This window comes from Genypterus blacodes, unplaced genomic scaffold (assembly GCF_046128005.1).
Source record: "Genypterus blacodes isolate CSIRO-AG114 ecotype Tasmania unplaced genomic scaffold, CSIRO-AGI_Gbla_v1 ptg000015l_1, whole genome shotgun sequence".
Taxonomy (NCBI): domain Eukaryota; kingdom Metazoa; phylum Chordata; class Actinopteri; order Ophidiiformes; family Ophidiidae; genus Genypterus; species Genypterus blacodes.
The window spans coordinates 6,304,800-6,322,316 of record NW_027466829.1 but is presented as its reverse complement, the minus strand read 5'-3'; the positions used below and the strand labels follow the sequence as shown (position 1 = coordinate 6,322,316).

The window sequence follows — 17,517 nt, the reverse complement described above, 5'->3', positions numbered from 1 at the left end:
GTTATGCTCCCTCCACTGAAGTCACTCATTCCTATGGAGACATTTTGATGGACAGCAACGTCTCTCTGTACAACCCTGTCCACGTTTTGAAAACTGGACAGGACCATCAACTTAACAAGAAATGGACTTCAGTCTTTAGTCAAAGGAACCATTAACACATATTAAGTCTTGTATTCTTTTAAAGTAGAAAACTGTCCAATTCATATTAAGTTTTTAACGTCTAGCATAAACTTCTGGCTGTTAGTTATCTAGGCAGCTGAACATGCTAGCAGCAAGTCATCTTATTAGCTAGCAAGTTCTTTGCTGCCGAGCTGCATTAGGGGCAGCTTTAGCGGCTAGAATGCTCACACAACCCTGTTATAGCAAACATGGCCTCAGAGTGTTGCAGCCAGGCCACGTTACGCAACACCGTGGGCGTCCATGTCTGAGATTTTGTTAACTTGTGTTTGCTGTATGCTGAGGAGAATGTGGGAAACACACAGCAAGTAAACGGATGGAACTAGAGGAGCTAGCGCTTATGCTACGTGGAGTGGTGGCCACGGTAGCAACAAATGCTATCCATGGGCATAGGACTGTACAGGCGTGGATGTGTGCGTACTGATACAATTAAACTTTCCTCCTTTTTTTCTGGTGTTGCTTACGCTCACGTGTCATATTTGTGTGTTGGGTCCGATGTGTTTGTGATAAAATGATGTAATCTGTGTGACGTTAGACTGGATGAAGAAGAAGAAAAAGATGCACCGGGTCTTTATGGCCTTAATCTGAGTATAACCCAAAGTTTTAAAGTGCATGTAAACATACCTTTTCCTAAATGGATGTTAAGGATTGGATCTTAAAAGTACCTTTATATGTCCCACCCACCCTCTTATCAAACATCTGCAAATAGCATAATAAGATGGATTTTATGAAACTAGCAATTTATGTCAGCCATGAGTCTCTGGCAATATAGGCCATAAAAACATAAATCCACATGGAGATGATCAGGGAAACCATCTAGGTCATCTGTCACCTGTCTTCTGTCTTTGAAATGCAATTTTACACTGTAAATTATTTGTAAAGCAGCAAGTGTGGAGTTCTTTACATGGAATGTTAACTGTGATGTATTATAGGACTTTTTGTAAAACGAGAAATTAACTATAGCGGCACAATAAATTAAGAATGTATCGGACCAGAGCTGGTGGTGTTTGTCTTCTTCAGGATCACTGAGCGTGGATTAAAACATAAACAGTGAGAGAACTAAACGCAAACTTTAAAATGGTGAGTCATGGTTGTGCAACTGGCAAGGACTATGTTGTGCAAATCTATGTATTAATGATCTATAGTGGGCGTGGCTCGCTGTCGTCACGTCCAAACAGGAAGTGTAAAGGAAACACGCTTCATTTTTTTGGAGCCCCACATCATCACATGTTCCAGCCACAATCATGAATGATACACAAAGTACATGTCGGTAAGTCAATTCATCTGAGTTCACACAGTGTTTATGTTTAAATAACAACACACACGCAGCGTTATCGTGTTTATCTGAGGTGACGTTATGTTGTATAACCAAGCGGCGCGCGCGGCTAGCTAGCTTAGCCGGCAGGGTTCCACTCTGCAGAGGAACTTTGCCTGCTGCTCCACAGTCACGCGTCATTTCTCAGTAAAACTCCCGACTGTTTATGATCCGTGACGTTATTTAATTTACCAAACCGATAATACACGTAAACCTACACGTAAACCTCATGCTAAGTGAAATGTCTGCAACATCGCTGCGTAGAAGCCTGAGGGGGGCGCAACTTTCTGATGGAAGTCTTGAGTCGATTTTGCTGGTGAGTGAAGGAATGAGGTCACATGGTTAAACATTACATCTGGTGGGTCATGAATCCCCCCAGTGTCAGAGTTTGTCAGAGTGGAGAGAGGAAGAAGTGAACTGCTCCATCATTCCCCCTCTTCACCTTCTCTCCACCTACACACTCATTTACAGAGGAAACAGACAGCTGAAGGGGGAGAGAATGACATTTTAGTGAGGAATGGTTTTCAAAACGAGGCAGGGATTGGAGGGTTGATGTTTTCAAATTGATCGCCCGTTTCTACCAAGATGCTGTTGTAAGGGTTTGTTGTGTTCTGTCTGTCAGGAGGCCTGAGCCCACGATGGGGGGCTGTCTGAGCTTCAGGAACGTCACCGCCCTGGCCCCCATGGTCCGCGTCGGCACTCTGCCCATGAGGCTGCTGGCTCTGGACTATGGAGCTGATTTGGTTTACTGTGAGGTGAGAGGGGAAACCTGAGCTGGAGTGTTTGTATGTTGTTGCGAAGGTGAGGGAAGTAAAGTGTAAAGGTTTTTTGTTCTCTCTGTTCCAGGAGCTGATCGACATCCGGATGGCAAAGTGTGAGCGGGTGGTGAACGGTGAGTGAGAGTGATTGTGAGTGAACCATGTCCTGGTTCCAGTTGAGATGACTGACTGAGTGTGTGTGTGTGTGTGTGTGTGTGTGTCTCAGACGTGCTGCAGACGGTGGATTTTGTTGCCCCTGACGACCGAGTGATGTTCAGGACCTGTAAGCAGGAGAAAGACCGAGTCGTCTTCCAGATGGTGAGTTAACACGCCTAAGTCTTTCATCTACGGCCGCCCTGAGTTTGATTGTTCTCTTCTGGTTTTGTGCCTCAGGGGACAGCTGATCCAGAGCGAGCGCTGAGCGTGGCCAAGCTGGTGTGAGTTCACTGCTTCATTCTCACACCCATGTTAGCTCTACCGTTCTCTGTCCCATGATGCTTTGCTGGACTTGTTGTTCTGATCCGAGTGTCTCTGTCTGACACACAGAGAAGACGACGTGGCTGCTGTGGATGTAAACATGGGCTGTCCAAAGGAATACTCCACCAAGGTGAGTCTCCTCCTCTCCTCCTACCTGCTGCTCCTTTCACCTCTCACCTCTGCTGACCTCTGACCTCTGACCTCTGCCCTGCAGGGTGGGATGGGAGCTGCTCTGCTGTCAGATCCTGACAAGATTGAGGCGGTGAGCAAAGATCTGACAAGTCCACTTTGGCCTCACATCAAGTTTGACTGCAGCAGTTTGACTGAATGTAGCGATGCTTCAGGGAAACGATCTCCAAACTTGCACACTGATATTGTTTTGTTTTGTTTGTGAGTTGGAACGTCTTTGAGTCGCTGCTCGCTCTCTCCCTACAGATCCTCAGGAAGCTCGTCACCGGAATCTCCAAGCCGGTGACGTGTAAAATCAGAATCCTGGCAACGGTGAGACGAGAAGATGCAGCTGGGTTCTCATGTTGTCTCATTTGCCTAATACACAGTTTTGTTTATGTTCTGTGCTGTGTTCATAAGATGATCAGTCCTCTCATGTGGATCAGGCTGTGTCATTCTGTGTTCAAGTCCCACCTGACTGCTCCTCTGTTTTTGTTGTTTGCTGGTTTCAGGTGGAAGAAACCATCAGTTTGGTCAGGAGGATCGAGCGGACGGGCGTGGCTGCTGTGGCTGTTCACGGCAGGTAACCAGTGTGTTTAACAGGCTTACACACACACACACTCACACACACATCATTTTATTTAATATGGTGTAGTTTTTAGTCCTGCTGCTGATTGGCTCCACGGTGTGTTTACCGTCATGACGTGTTTCTGATGTTCAGGTTTAAGGACGAGCGACCCAGACATCCTGTCCACTGTGACTACATCCAGGCTGTGGCTCAGGCTGTGTCCGTCCCCGTCATCGCCAAGTAAGACCCACGCATACCTCTGCCAAGGAGGATGCGTATCAATGTAGCTTTTGATGGACTACGGATTATTTCTAATCCAAAAACCACCATTCAAACTGATTGTCCTGTTTTAACACAACGTCACTGCTAGATGATAGCAAAGAGTGAGGACAGCACAGCAGCCTTCAAACCAAAACACTCACTACCACAGGATCTGGGTCAGTAGGATCTGGATCTGGTGGTCCCTCAGTCCTCTTCAGATAGGAGCTCTGTGTCTCCAGGCAGAGCCGAGTGTCTAACAGGGCTACAAACATGTAACCAACACCATCATGTAGCTGAGATGGAGTTGAGTCAGTGAAGACAAACAGGCTGAATGGATCTTCAGCACCATCCAGAACTGATCACTGTATTGATTATTGACGTCTCTCTATTTACAGCGGCGGCTCTCTGGATCTGGTGAAGAGCAACGGTGACATAGAGGCGTTCAGGAAGGCGACGGGTGCGTCCTCAGTCATGTTGGCCCGAGCCGCCATGTGGAACCCTTCAGTGTTCAGCAGCCAGGGGGCGCTGCCTCTGCAGAAGGTCATGGAGGACTACCTGAAATATGTGAGTGCAGCGCTCACCTGCCAAACACAAAACATCTGAGGGAACAACAGACAGGACGAGTGTAAAGGTGTGTGTGTGTGTGTGTGTGTGTGCAGGCGATCAGGTACGAGAACAACGCCTTCAACACAAAGTACTGCCTGTGCCAGATGCTGAGGGACAAAGTGGAATCTCCCATGGGCAAACAGATCCAAGCCGCTCAGACCAACCAGGAGATCAGGTGATCACTCTGACCTCATCAATACCTCTGCCAAGGCAGATATGTTTTGGCCCTGATGGGATGTTTGTCCATTTGTTTGATTAAAGCTTGAAAAGGTAGAAACAGATCCAGACAAGAAGTTTAGATCCTGATTTAAGATTGATTACATTTATGAATAATTATCAACACACAGTCGGCTCATCTCTGAGAGTGTGATGTAATGTGTGTGTGTGTCCAGTGAGGCTCTGGGGCTGCAGGAGTTCTACCAGCAGATGGAGGAGGATCTACAGAGCAGGAGAGAGAGCAGCCAGCCAGAGTGTCCCATCCTGGAGGGAGACGTCACCACCATGGCCGTCAAGTTTGAACGGTGAGCTTCAGACACACACACACACACACACACACCTGAAGAGTGACCCTTACTTTCTAGCAGGTCCTCTCTCTCTCTCACACACACAGGATGGAGTGATTTGTGTGGAGTTGCAAGTTAACTGTGTGTGTGTGTGTGTGTGTGTGTGTGTGTGTGTGTGTGTGTGTGTGTGTGTGTGTGTGTGTGTGTGTGTGTGTGTGTGTGTGTGTGTGTGTGTGTGTCAGGAGGGAGTATCCTCCTCAGATCAGTCCTAAGATGTTTCTGCTGGAGTGGAGCCGAAAGGAGAAACTGGAGCAGCCGCTGTACGAAACGGTGAGGAGATGGAAGGAAGGAAGGAGAGATGGAAACTTCAGTGGAGCACGGATACTTAACCTGTGTGTGTGTGTGTGTGTTTACAGGTGCAGCGCTGTCGGGATCGATCCTTCCAGTCCACTGTGACGGCAGCTGGGAATAAATACAGATCCTCACTGTGGTCAGCACGCACGCACACACACACACACTCTCTCTCTCTCTTCCTGTCTGCAGCCGGTTGCTCATGTGTTCGATTGTGTTTTCAGGGAAAAGTCGAAGAAGTTTGCCGAGCAGGCGGCCGCCCTCGTCTGTCTGAGACTTCTGGGTTTACCCGAGGGTCGCATCGGCGAGGAAGACTCCGGCTTGATCTGCAAGAGGAAGAGGGAGGTGAAGCTGAACGGCACCACAGAAGAAGAGTTTAGCACGAAAAGACACATAGCTGATGTCCGACAGGAAACAGAGAGCTGCGGAGAGCCTCAGGATCCAGAGCAGCTCCAAAGACTCTAAAGAGACGGACCGGTCCTTTATGACGATGAAGCCAGGAGACGAGGACGGGAATTTTTCCAGTGGAACGATTGTACACACACACACACACACACACACACACACACACACACACACACACACACACGGAAGTAAGAAACACTATGAACCTGTTGACTGTAGGTGGGCTTCCTCTTTGTTTTGAATCATGTTCTTCTTGTGATGTTCTGATGTGGAAAGGGTTAATGTGCCAAAAGAGTCTCTGATCTTGATGGTCTCAGTTTCTTAATGAAGTGAAAATGTGCCTGGTGGTTGTTAGAGTTCATGTGCATTGACCTGATGTCCTCCTGATGTTATCCTGATGATCTGCTGCTCCTCTCCCACCCTCTGTTCCCAGTCTTCCTCAGCTGGAGCCTCTGTGCCTTTGATCGTTTGGAGAGAGTTTTGTTGTTTGTTGTTCCCCCCTTTGTCTCCTCGGGTTTCAAACTGGCAACCTTGTTTTATTTGATCCGACTTATCTGGAATGTACTTGAGATGTTTATGGTGAATTATGCATAAATCCCAGCTTAACCATTCAGACTCAGCTCTGCTTTGTCCTGTGTGATGTCTGAGTGACCAGCAGGGGGCAGAAGAGTTTGTGTTTCTGAGAGTTCAGAGTGGAACCTCAGGGTCCTAGAGAGTAGAGGTCTATTTTAACCAATGAAGTGATGAGGGACGTCATTGATGGTCAAAGAAGATACAGAACAACTTCTATGTCAAGGAAATGGTTTAAAAATGTAATTATTTAATATTTTCTATCAAAGTCAAAGTGGAGAGGACAGTTTGGGTCTGAACTGGTTAACCTGACAGGAAATGGAAGCGATGATATCCATCTTTCTGATTCAGGGCTCAGTGGCTGATCGTCTTCAGCTGCAGGTTCTGTTGCTTTACTTGTGTTGACGTGTCATGAGTTTATTCTGAAGTCACATGCTGCCTCTGTCTGCATGTGAACAGGAAGAGGCGTGTCCTCTGCACACCAGTGTGGCATTATAGGATGTATTCATTGAAAATCCAGAAATATTGTACCATCCCATCCTCAGTAATTTGACTGTGGTCCTCATTTAAACAGCTTCTGGTCCGGGTCCATCTGGACCAAGCATACCTCCTCCAGTGCAGAGCCTGAGCTCCAGCAGCTGCTCCTGCAGGTGTAAACCAAAACCGTCCCAAACTCCAGCTCTGCCTCGCCGCTGCGGTCTGTCCTCTGCAGCAGGCTGACCAGAGCAGGCATCAGCTGCAGCTCAAAGGTCCTGGAGCCTCCACAGGCGCCGCAGGCCGAGACCCCCTGAGCCCATCCAGGCGGCGGCTCAGAGATGAAGAGCGGCTCCCCGCCTCTGCAGTACCTCAGGATCTGCTCCGGACACAGTGAGATCTTCTTCATGAACCTGGAGAAGACGGCGTCTCCGTGTCTGGCCTTGGTCTTTTCATACTTTTCCACCCCGCCGCCCCCGTCTCCGTCCTCCAGATCTCTCACCGACGCTCCTTCTCTCCTCTCGTACTCCCTCAGCAGCTTCTGGGCGTGTTCCAGCCCTCCCTCCGCCCCGCCCAGGTCTGACTCCTCCACAACACTGATGAAGAAGGGACGGAAGGTGGGAGGGTCCCACGTTTCCCCCAGGTGGAGAGCCTGGAGCTGGCAGCTGACGTCCATCTCACCGGCTGGAGGACCTTCAGATGCTGCAGAGCAACATGGCAAAGAATAATCACACACACACACACACACACTCCTTGACTGGGTTGTGATGCTTTGTTGATGTGTTCATACCTTCTTTCGGGCTGGCTGGTATCTCCTGAGTCTGTCCGTCAGTCTTCACTCCTCCTCCCCAGCCTTCATCACCCTCCTCCTCCACGCCCCAGTCATCAGCCTCATCACCCCAGTCAGTAGCGGCCAGAGGAGCCTCCTGTGCCGGTGCAGGTCGGCTGGATGTCCGCGCTGCTGCCGCCGCCGCCTCGGTCTCCAGACACTGAGAGCGGAGGACCGTCCAGCTCTCTGTCCGCCCGCTGCACCCTGAGCCCGGGCAGGCGAACAGGTGCAGGTTCCTGTGGTAGGGCGAGGCCTCCAGGGGGCAGTAGACCTGAACCACGTGGGCCAACGGAGCTCCGCACAGGCTACAGCGGGGAAACTGCCGGGGGATGACCGGCGAGAAGTCCGCCTCTCCCCCGACTTTGTTGGTCAAATATGATGGGTGATATTTCTTTGAATCGAGTTCACCGTCACACAGACCGATCAGAGTCATTCCCTGCGTGGACGAAGCCATAACTCACATATTCGTCCAGGTCCGTCACCAAAACATTACCGACTCAAGTCGCACAAACAAACCAAAAGTAACGTAAATACGGCACAACATAGTATTCAGATTGTTACGTTGCCGCATAGAAACTACGCGAGTGTGTGACAACTATGTCACAATAATAATATTGAGTAAATTCAGTAACGAGTGAGGAAACGCGCCCTCTCGCCACCACGGTGTGTCAAGTTACTGTGATAGAAAAGATACTTCCGCTGAAAGCCACACCACCTTCATAATTAAAGCATAGAGAAAATATAAATGTTTGTTGGTAAAAGGTACGTTTGCAATGAAAGATCCCCGTCGATTAAATGGAACTCAATTGCTCCAGATGTTGTATTTTGCATATAAACATGACATCTTCACGCCACATTTAGTTAGCGCAAACGGGCTTTATATTGAAGGAACTTGAGCGGAAGCTTCCATTCATTGTTTCCGGATTAAGTGACTTTTACACTCTGAGTGAAACTAAAATAGCAGTTTGTGATGTAGACATCACGAGTTTAAGATTAAATACTATTAAACATCCACGATTGGTTAAAATAGTCAAGTTTAAAAATGGGTTTATCAACACTGAGCGTGACTCGGAATCAAAACTATTCCAGTTTGTAGTCCACATAATCTGCTAGCAGCTAGAAGTTCATTCAAAAAGCTGTGAAAACATTTGTTTACATTATATTTAATAACATCTGCCCAAAACTTCCAAATGTTCCCAACCCAACCTCATCCCCTACTTTTGAATACAAATCTTTTCAAATTTTACTTTTAGAAATTCAAAAACCTTAACAATGTTTATATATATTTTACTACTGTATATATTTATATCTACATTATTCATTGTTTTGTTTTGCTGCTGTAAATTATTATGCGTAGAGCCAATTGCATCATCATTTCGTTGGTTGAATGATAATCAAGAAAGGTAATAATGTTATAAAGCAAACTGCAGGAAAATTGCCAGATTTGACCGAAACGGACTTTTCAGGGTATATTTTTCGGATTTACTATGTAGTTATTTTTCTTCAGCAAAACTTAATGAAATGCGAAGATTTTCAGGAGCGGAACACGCTGCACACTGACCCCTAGCGGTGAAAGCGCGTTACTGTGCTCACGCCTCCTGCTCGTGTCTCGGCGCTTTTTCTGTGAACAATCAGGAACATTGTTCAAGTAAACGAGACTAAAGTGGATCAAAGTGCTCAGACTGAAGCTACGAGTCGCGCTGTGCCTCCATGTAGCTTCAGTCTGACGGCTCTGCTGCTGTGTGTGCGCAGGTTAAGTAGCGGCTAGCTTAGTGACGTACCTCAGGTAACTTTGACGCACTAATTTAACTTAACGCAACACTTGTTACACTTCCAACTAAATCCACTAAGTGTTAAGTTTTGTCGCAGTGACCGAGAAAGAAGAAATGCTGCAAATTACCGTCGTCAAGGTAAGTTTAGGTTTTTTAATTAACAGGCGCTAATTAATGCAAATGAGGCGGATCGGTCACGCGGTAAAAACTTGAGCTGCGCGATGACGTCACCCACTGCTAGCAGTAGTCAATGCAATTAAATCAGTAAATGAAATGAAAAGGAGGCCACTTGGATCTCAGGCGTCCAGTGTGTTTCACTGACGGTTGAGCTTCATGTAGAGCAGCTCCTAGAGGCTGTGACCCCTCTGTGCTTGTTGTGGACAGGTGGAGAGCCCCTCCTGCCTGTGGGGTCGGGTCATCGAAGGTCACAGCGGGGAGGCAGAGCGACAGTACAAAACACTGATGCAGAGAATCAACCTGTACTACCACAGCAGCTACCTGGACCTGAACACGCTGAGGCCCGCCTCTCTGGACAAGGGACAGGTAGGGTGTGTGTGTGCACGCTTGTTTCTGTCTCAGGCATGTGTGTGTGTGTGTGCTTGTGTGTGTTTCTCTCTCAGGTGTGTGTGTGTGTGTCTCAGGTGTGTGTGGCGTACTGGTCCAGGATGAAGTGCTGGTGTCGGGCCCTGGTGGAGGCGGTGGTGGAGGACTCCTTCTCCCAGCGTGTCCTCTGCTTCCTGGTTGACCACGGGGAGAAGGTGGTGGTCCCGTCTCACCTGTAAGAGCCGATTGGCACGGATCAATACGGTCGAGTTCGTCAATACACTGCTTGTGGAAGTAAACGGCCGGTGTGTTCTTCTTTTGTTTTGTGGAGGATCTTCATGGCCGTGCAGAACTTCCTCCAGCTTCCTTTCTGGGTCAGACGCTTCCACCTGGCAGAGATCCGACCTTTGACCCTACAGGTGTCTGGGTGCTTGGACAAAGTGGAGCTGGTGTAAGACTCAACAACAACAACAACAACAACAACAACATGGTTCCATGAGGGCTCTGTGGATTTGTCACGTTGTGTTACTGTAGTTGTACAATTGCTGTGGTTCTTCATGACAGAACCTGCAGGATGTGAATGTGTTCAACCTTTCAGTGTGACCTTGACCTTGACCTGTGTGTCCTCCTCTCCTCAGCACTGCCCGCCAGTGGGACAGCTCGGCTCGACTCTACCTCCATGACCTGCTGCGAGGTGTGTGTGTGTGTGTGTCTGTGTGTGTCTTTGTGTGTGTGTGTCCAGGTCACACAGTGATCTTTGTTCTCTGTCTGTGAAGCTGCGACTCAGATGACGGCGGTGATGCAGGAAGGCGAGGAAGAGTCCACACCCATGGTGCTCTACCTGACCATCAGAGACATCAAGGTGACCTTTGACCCTCCCTGCGGGCGTCAAAGTTCATTTCTGGAGTTACTTTATTCAAAAAAAATTATTATAGAAATTGTGTGTGAAACTGATCAGATCATCTTTTGTTATTTGTTTGATTCTTTCAGATTTGTGTGAACGATGAACTGGTGGCCAAGAAGTTTGCCCGTTACAGCAGCGAGCTGGGCGGGGCAGATGAGCTGGAGCGACGCCCCCTCATGCTGACCTCCAGCATCTTAACCCCAACTGACTTCCTGAGCCCAAACAAGCTGAGCACCAAAACCTACCAATTACCACCTGGTACACACACACACACACACACACACACACACACACACACACACTCTAATGACTCACTGCAGAACTTTGAGGACTTGTTATGAATATGTTGTGTGTGGTGCTGTAAGCCTAAACCCAGCTGAGCCTGACTGACCTGTTCCTCAGTGACCTCACATGCACAACGTGAGCCTAAGACCTCTGAGGGAAGCTGCATGCCAAAGGTCACCAAGAGGGAACAGGCTCCAGACGGCCAATCAGCTGCCTGCTCAGCCTCTGGTGCTGTGGTGAGGAGGTGAGCTTGGTTTGGGTTTGAGCAGGGAACTTTAAAGGATTCAGGAAGGTGGAGCCCAAAATCACCTTCATGTTGTTTTCCCGTTCCGGTCCTCTTCCAGCGATGCAGCAGAAGAAGCCGACTCCTCTCTGGCTGCAGATCTCACACAAACCATCAGTCTGTTCAGGTGGGAGCTGAGGGCCGACTCGTTCTGAAGACCGAGCAGCCGCCTCTTCCTGTTTGACCCTGACACAGCTCCTCACGCCTCCCACAGGTTCCTCAAGTTCCTGAATCCCGTTCACAGCCACCAGCAGGTCGCTCCCGGTGCGAAGACAACCGATCCAGATCGTCTCCACGAGTCCGGCCAGAACCTGGAGAGTGGCATCATCTCAGCAAACCAGACGGTGACGGTTGCCGAGTTGAGCTGTCAGCCTGAGTGAGAGTCAACGTCTTGATTGTGATCTGGTTTCTTTTCTCTCAGCCTGAAGATCTGAATCAGAAACACACAACAGAAGAGACGACTGCAGCCTCCGACACCTTCACAGGCAACCACGTGTAAGCCACAAACACTCACACCATGACACCACCCTCTCTCTCTTTTCTGAGTGTTTGTCTGCCACTTTTGATGTCAAGAGAGGAATCAGTTTGTGTTTGCTCTCCACACTCGAGGAGTGAAGCGCTCAAGTGTTGAGGAAGTTTCCTTTGCGTCTCTGAGCTGATGGCCTCCTGCTTCTTTTCCCCAGAGGTCCTGGCAGCTCAGGATGGGCCAGAGCAGCAGAGAGGGCGAGCAGGCAGAGACCGGAGGAGGGTGTGGCCTGTTCACGGTAAGAAGAGAGGAAAGTTCAGAAAGGGTTAATGGTCTCTGTCCCCTCTCACATTTCATGACATGTCTCTGTTCCTGTGTCAGGATGTTGGAGTGGTTGAACCCGGAGCCTCTCAGCCTCTCAGCCTCAGATTCAGACGCTGCAGAGGAGGAGGTAGGCTGTCTCACTTCCCTCAGAACCCTGAAGATGGACTCCTCCTCTTCATCATCTCCTGTGTGCTCCTCTCCTGTCTGCCCTCAGGTGGGTCCCAGTGTTCTCAGCAGGAGTGAGGTTCTGGTCCACTCCACCCTCCAAATGGAGCCGTGCACCGACCTGGACAGCGCTCCCATCACTGAGAACCTCTGCAGGGTAAACAAGGACATGCATCTTCATCTTCATCTTCATCATCATCATCATCATCATCATCATCATCATCATCATCAGCTGGACGTGATGTCATGAGATGAGCATCACAACACATGGGCCGAGTGCCTGTTGACCCAGCGGCCTGTCTGTCTGTCTGTCTGTCTGCAGGTTCTGAGGAGGAAGCGTTACGTTCTGTCTCTGGCTGACAGTCACAGCTGGCCGGCCGTGGCTCGAGGCTCCAACACGGTGATCGTCTCCCAGAATGCAGAGCAGCCTCTCAGCTACCTCCCCCCCCTCCTCACACACATACAGCTCAACTCTGCCCTGGCCTCCCTCACCTCCAGCTCCGGGGTGAGTAGGTCAGCAAGTCCCGGTCTTTGTTATCTGAGGCGTTGAACCGTTACAAACCAAAGATCTGCTTTGTTTTGTAACATTGTTGTTGTTGTGTTTCAGCCCATAGCGGTGCTGCTGTGTCCAGGCTGGGAGAAGGTCCAGGCAGTGTGTGATGTGCTGCAGGAGCGCTACGTCAGCCACACCCTCCATCCCATCTCTGTGCTGCTGGGCGCCGGGAAAGACGAAGCCAAGACCACCAAGATCCCCAAAAACTGTGAGCCTGCTTTACCTTCACTCACCTCCAACAGCAGCAGCAGCAGTCACACACTCTCCTCCCTCAGGCCTGCTGCTGGTGACTACGCCCTTCAGTCTGCTCCGTCTGCTGGAGTGTCACCCCTTCCTCTTCCTGCGCCTGTACCATCTGGTTCTGGATGAAGCCGACCAGCTCTTCACTCTGGCTCCAGACCAGGTGAGACTCTGGGGACCTGGAACTTTGGCAATGTTTTGGAAAATGATGCAATGTCCCAAAGAGCTGCTGATGTAATGTGCTGCCTGTCTCCTGTCAGATGACCTCCATCCTGCAGCACTTCCAGAAGGTGACCTCCAGTGCAAACAGAGCCTCGGGGCCCCAGCAGCTTGTTGCCGTGGCAAAGCGATGGACGGCTCAGATGGAAGACCTGGTGACCGATCACATGCCCTCCCCCTGCGTCGTCTTTACCCTGGCTCAAGAGGCGGCACTCTACAGCAACGTCCATCAGGTCAGGCTAAGCAGTCAGGAGCTGAGTGTGCAGGTTGCTGGTCTGTGAGCTTCATGCTGTGATGTGTGTGTCGTGTGTGTTGCTCTCCTCTCTCCAGGTGGTCCTGATGGCTCTGGAGAGCAGTAAGATCTCTGTGCTGTTGGGTGCGTTAGATTTCCACCCTGACGTGGGACAGAAGACCCTCGTCATAACCGACACTGCTGAAGAGGTGGAGGACGTGTTCAAGGTGAGGCTGCCGTGTCGTGATTGGTCCTACTTACTGTCCAAAGGCATTGTGGGAAATGAAGCAGTTCAAGCTGTGTGTGTGTGTGTGTGTGTGTGTGTGTGTGTGTGTGTGTGTGTGTGTGTGTGTGTGTGTGTGTGTGTGTGTGTGTGTGTGTGTGTGTGTGTGTGTGTGTGTGTGTGTGTGTGTGTGTGTGTGTGTGTGTGTGTGTTTTCTTTTTCAGGCTCTGAACAACAAATCTGCATTCTGCCTGAAGATCCACGAGGGGTTAACGCAGCAGTGTGCCGTCATCATCCAGCAGTGGAGGAAGAGCGTCGGCCCTGGAACCCAAGTCATTCTGGGTAATCCTCTCCATCTCGTTATTTAAAGTCACAGTTTTGGTGGCTGAACGTTCAAAACAAAGACAGCTGTCCCCTTGATTGATTTCATTTTCCTCCTCCCTCCTCTTTGTGACCTTTGACCTGTAGTGACCACGAATAGCTATCTGAGTTCTCTGGGGATCAGAGACGCGACCTGCGTGGTTCACTACAGCTTCCCCAGGTCGTCTAAAGTGTTTGGCAGCCGACTCTTCTGCATGTTGGAGAACTTCAGAGACCTCACAGACAGAGACGGAGTAAGACCCAGCAGAAGGAAACGCCTCCTCCAGTCCTGCATCAATGTCTTCATGAGGTCTTACATGTTTGATGATGAAACCCAAGCTTTCCCATCAGGACCAGACCCAGAGCAGATCTCAGCGCACCAGGTCCGTCCTGATGGTCTCAGAGAGGAACGCCCGCCATGTTGTGGGAGTCCTGCGGTACCTGAGACGCAGCGACGCCCTGCTGCCCCCTGAGCTGCTGACCTTCGCCCAGGGCGTCCACCTCGCCCGTGAGGAGCAGAAGATGGACCGGCCTCTGTGCAGCTACCTGAAGAGCTTTGGAGTCTGCAGGTAAGAGTGTGAGTTCTCGGGACAGCGCTGTCCCTCAGGCGGTGCAAAGAGAATCCCTTTACATTTGTCCACCGTTTAAACGAGATTTTTGCATGGGTGTATCGTGTGTGTGTGTGTGTGTTCCCTTGCAGAGACAGCAGTGTGTGTCCAGACCGTCACAGGCTTCACTCCCGGCTGGATCATCCTCTGCTGCCGTCCTCTGGAGTCGTAGAAGTGAGCAACCAGCTGTTGTTGTTGTTGGGGCAGAAACACTTGTTGATGGACATCTGGGTTCTTTAGGGAAGCATGGAGCAGCAGAGTTCAGATGTCATGTTTTATTCTGTTGGTGAGTCTCTAGGGTCCCACTCTGACTCCGCCCCCTCTGTGTGTCGCTGCTTCCAGGTGTTGCCGCTCTACATTAAGACAGCGTCAGTGTTTTACGGTCGCATCGTCCATGAAGACGGCCGTTTTGCCAGCATGGCATCTGAGATGGTTTGTTACTACGCCGACAAGAAGCCTGGAGCCCAGCAGGTGGTGCAGGGAGGCCTCTACGCCGTGCAGGAGGACCAGGTTTTCCACAGGTCAGACCACATATCAGGGGCGACTCAGAGGTTCAGTGTACGGCCCTGAGAGCTCGTGCTGCTTCACCTTCATCCTTCTGTCTGATGTTCTGGTGTTCAGGGTGAAGGTCCTGGCTGAGCCCCACAGAGGTCCCGGGCTGTTCTTCAGAGTCCTGGTTGGGTTTATGGACGTAGGGAAGGAGGAGGAGGTGAAGTCCCACCAGCTCCTGCAGCTCCCGCAGCAGTTCCACGCTCTTCCTGCTCAGGCCGTGGAGATCGTCGTCTGCCGGGTCAAACCTGCCGACACAGAGGTCAACTGGCACCCAAAGGTCAGCAGATCCATCAGCAGGACGATCAGAGGTCTGCAGCACCGAGCCCACGTGGTCCTCAGCCTGCAGAACACACTGTTTGTTGATCCCATGGTAGGTCTTCATCTGTCAGTCTTCTCAAACACTCCCCTCCCCCTGTGGACACTTGTCGGTCTTGTCGGTCAGAGGGGTCTTGTTACCGTGACGTTGCCTCTCGCTCTTACACGGCTGATGACAACTTGGTGGAATCTGCGTTTTCTTTCAGTGGGGTCTGCCTGCAGGATAGAGGTGTGTGTGACTCTGCTGCTCCTTGTTTCCTCTCCTCTCAGGTCCGTGTGACTTGGGTGCCGGGAATGAAGACGGTCATCAATGAGCACAGCGTCCAGAAGGAGATCCTGAACACGGGCATGGCCCTCGCCAACCCAGAGCACGTCAACCTGCTCAGAGTGCTGTACCAGGAGGGCGTAGCCCCGGGCAGCACGGGGGCGGGGTACACGCACACACACACAGGCATGCATGTCCGGCTCCAGGCTGTGGAGGAAGTCCTGGATGAAGCCTTCAGAGCGGCTGAGGTCAGGAAGCTCGTCGCCACAGATCTGCACCTCCTGCGCTGGGAGACGTGCGAGGCGGTCGGTCCGCCGGCTCCGGCACACCGGTCCACGCTTACCGGCCCACCAGAACCAGCAGGTTCAGCGGCAGTGGACCTCCGGCAGCTCGTCCTCAGTGATCCAGAGGCGTCTGGACGGAGGGAGGAGGAGGAGGAGGAGGAGGAGGAGGAGGCTGCTGCTCTGGACTCGGCTGAGCGCACACAGAGGTCAGAGCTTTCACACTTTACACCTCATTCAAGTATTTAAGTCCGATGGACACAGAAATTCAGGTTGTGGTTGTTATAGCAACCATTATAGCAAATAGAATAGTTCTCCTGATTGTTTGTTTCAGTTTGCACCCTGGGGTTCAGTGGCACCAGACGGGCGAGTGTGTGTTTGTGAAGGTGAAGCTGATGGACTGTGAGCTGCAGAGCTGTGACTTCTCCGCTGACCGAGTCGTGTTCAGGTCAGACGCCACACATCTGGCTGCATGTTCAACATAGAAGCTTGAGACGGTGAAGAAACCGGTGTACAGTATGTGCTTGGTAGCCATAGCAACAACACACACTGTTGAGCTTATGATGTGACTGGTGGCTCTGCGTTTGTTCACTGTGGTTCTGCTGGTTGTGTTCAGTTGCTCGGTGAACGGTCGCTCCTACCGTGTGGACCTGGACCTTCACGCCAACATCGCCGCTGACCGCTGCAGCTGGGAAATGAAATCCAACGAGCCCGTCCTCAAACTGGTGAAGCAGCAGCAGGGACACTGGGACAGACTGGTCAGGACCAAGGTACAAGTTACAGAAGTTACTGTCATTGTGAATCGTTACAACAAGTGAGTATCATGGACTCTTTCCTGAAAACTAAAAAGATGCTGAGGCTGCCTCCCTCAGGGCTCAGGACTCCGCTCTGGGCTCTGTTCCTGTCTCTCTCTCCTGAGCTCATTCCTGAGCACCAGAGTCCTGATCGTTAACAGCTTTGTCGTTGACCCTTTTTAAAAACTTCAGTTAGTTGTTATAAGCGTCTATTTCTAGTTCCAGAAGTTGTTTGTTTCCACAGAATATTTTTGTGAGTCACGACATGGAGCACATTGAAGAGGACGAGGACACAGCAGCCAACGGTGAGAGAGAGAGAGGGAGGGAGGGGGTAAGAGACGGAGAGAGAGAGGTGTTTAGGTCATGTGATCTTCTGTTGTGATCTTCAGATGTTATCTTCTTCGAGAACGCAGCCACTGAAGGTCACCAGTATGTGAGCAGTGAGAGCGACAGTGAGAACGACAGTGAGAGCGACTGAGGACAGACAGCAGACTTGTCTGGACCGTACCAACAGATGGGCTGTACCAACATGCAGGGTCGCTTCAAAATTGTTATTTACATTAAGTTTGACACATTTACAACTGGTATTTTGTGTTTGTTCCCTGTGAACATTTTCATCCTTGTTACTAATAAAGAACTGTAGTACACACTGCCGGGCGGTAGGGGGCAGT

At 50.4% G+C, this 17,517-nt stretch overlaps 3 protein-coding genes across 3 annotated transcripts; 2 read left to right on the top strand and 1 right to left on the bottom strand.

The window, feature by feature from the left end:
* The first annotated feature begins 1,360 nt into the window (after nt 1-1,360).
* Nucleotides 1,361-6,196, top strand: dus2 (dihydrouridine synthase 2). Its single transcript, XM_076140474.1, has 16 exons — nt 1,361-1,447; nt 2,115-2,247; nt 2,339-2,384; nt 2,477-2,568; nt 2,644-2,687; nt 2,797-2,857; nt 2,942-2,989; nt 3,163-3,228; nt 3,408-3,478; nt 3,617-3,703; nt 4,120-4,288; nt 4,384-4,505; nt 4,723-4,851; nt 5,076-5,163; nt 5,250-5,323; nt 5,409-6,196. The coding sequence occupies exons 1-16, from the start codon at nt 1,422-1,424 to the stop codon at nt 5,647-5,649; spliced, it is 1,497 nt and encodes a 498-aa protein (XP_075996589.1). The 5' UTR covers nt 1,361-1,421; the 3' UTR covers nt 5,650-6,196.
* A 196-nt stretch (nt 6,197-6,392) lies between these two features.
* On the bottom strand, nt 6,393-8,126 carry pdcd2l (programmed cell death 2-like). The gene is made up of 2 exons (XM_076140487.1): nt 7,424-8,126; nt 6,393-7,335 (listed from the first exon to the last, which is right to left on the bottom strand). Exons 1-2 carry the CDS (start codon nt 7,914-7,916, stop codon nt 6,722-6,724), a joined length of 1,107 nt encoding a protein of 368 aa, XP_075996602.1. The 5' UTR covers nt 7,917-8,126; the 3' UTR covers nt 6,393-6,721.
* A 1,222-nt stretch (nt 8,127-9,348) lies between these two features.
* tdrd12 (tudor domain containing 12) lies at nt 9,349-17,405 on the top strand. Its single transcript, XM_076137953.1, has 30 exons — nt 9,349-9,372; nt 9,619-9,777; nt 9,876-10,012; nt 10,109-10,228; nt 10,416-10,471; nt 10,554-10,639; nt 10,768-10,939; nt 11,084-11,210; nt 11,311-11,376; nt 11,464-11,593; nt 11,671-11,744; nt 11,933-12,013; nt 12,097-12,166; nt 12,254-12,361; nt 12,527-12,709; nt 12,812-12,965; nt 13,033-13,160; nt 13,258-13,449; nt 13,547-13,675; nt 13,896-14,013; nt 14,140-14,285; nt 14,371-14,600; nt 14,732-14,813; nt 14,982-15,160; nt 15,261-15,561; nt 15,777-16,261; nt 16,387-16,500; nt 16,669-16,822; nt 17,091-17,151; nt 17,236-17,405. Exons 1-30 carry the CDS (start codon nt 9,349-9,351, stop codon nt 17,322-17,324), a joined length of 4,155 nt encoding a protein of 1,384 aa, XP_075994068.1. The 3' UTR covers nt 17,325-17,405.
* Nucleotides 17,406-17,517: the final 112 nt, after the last annotated feature.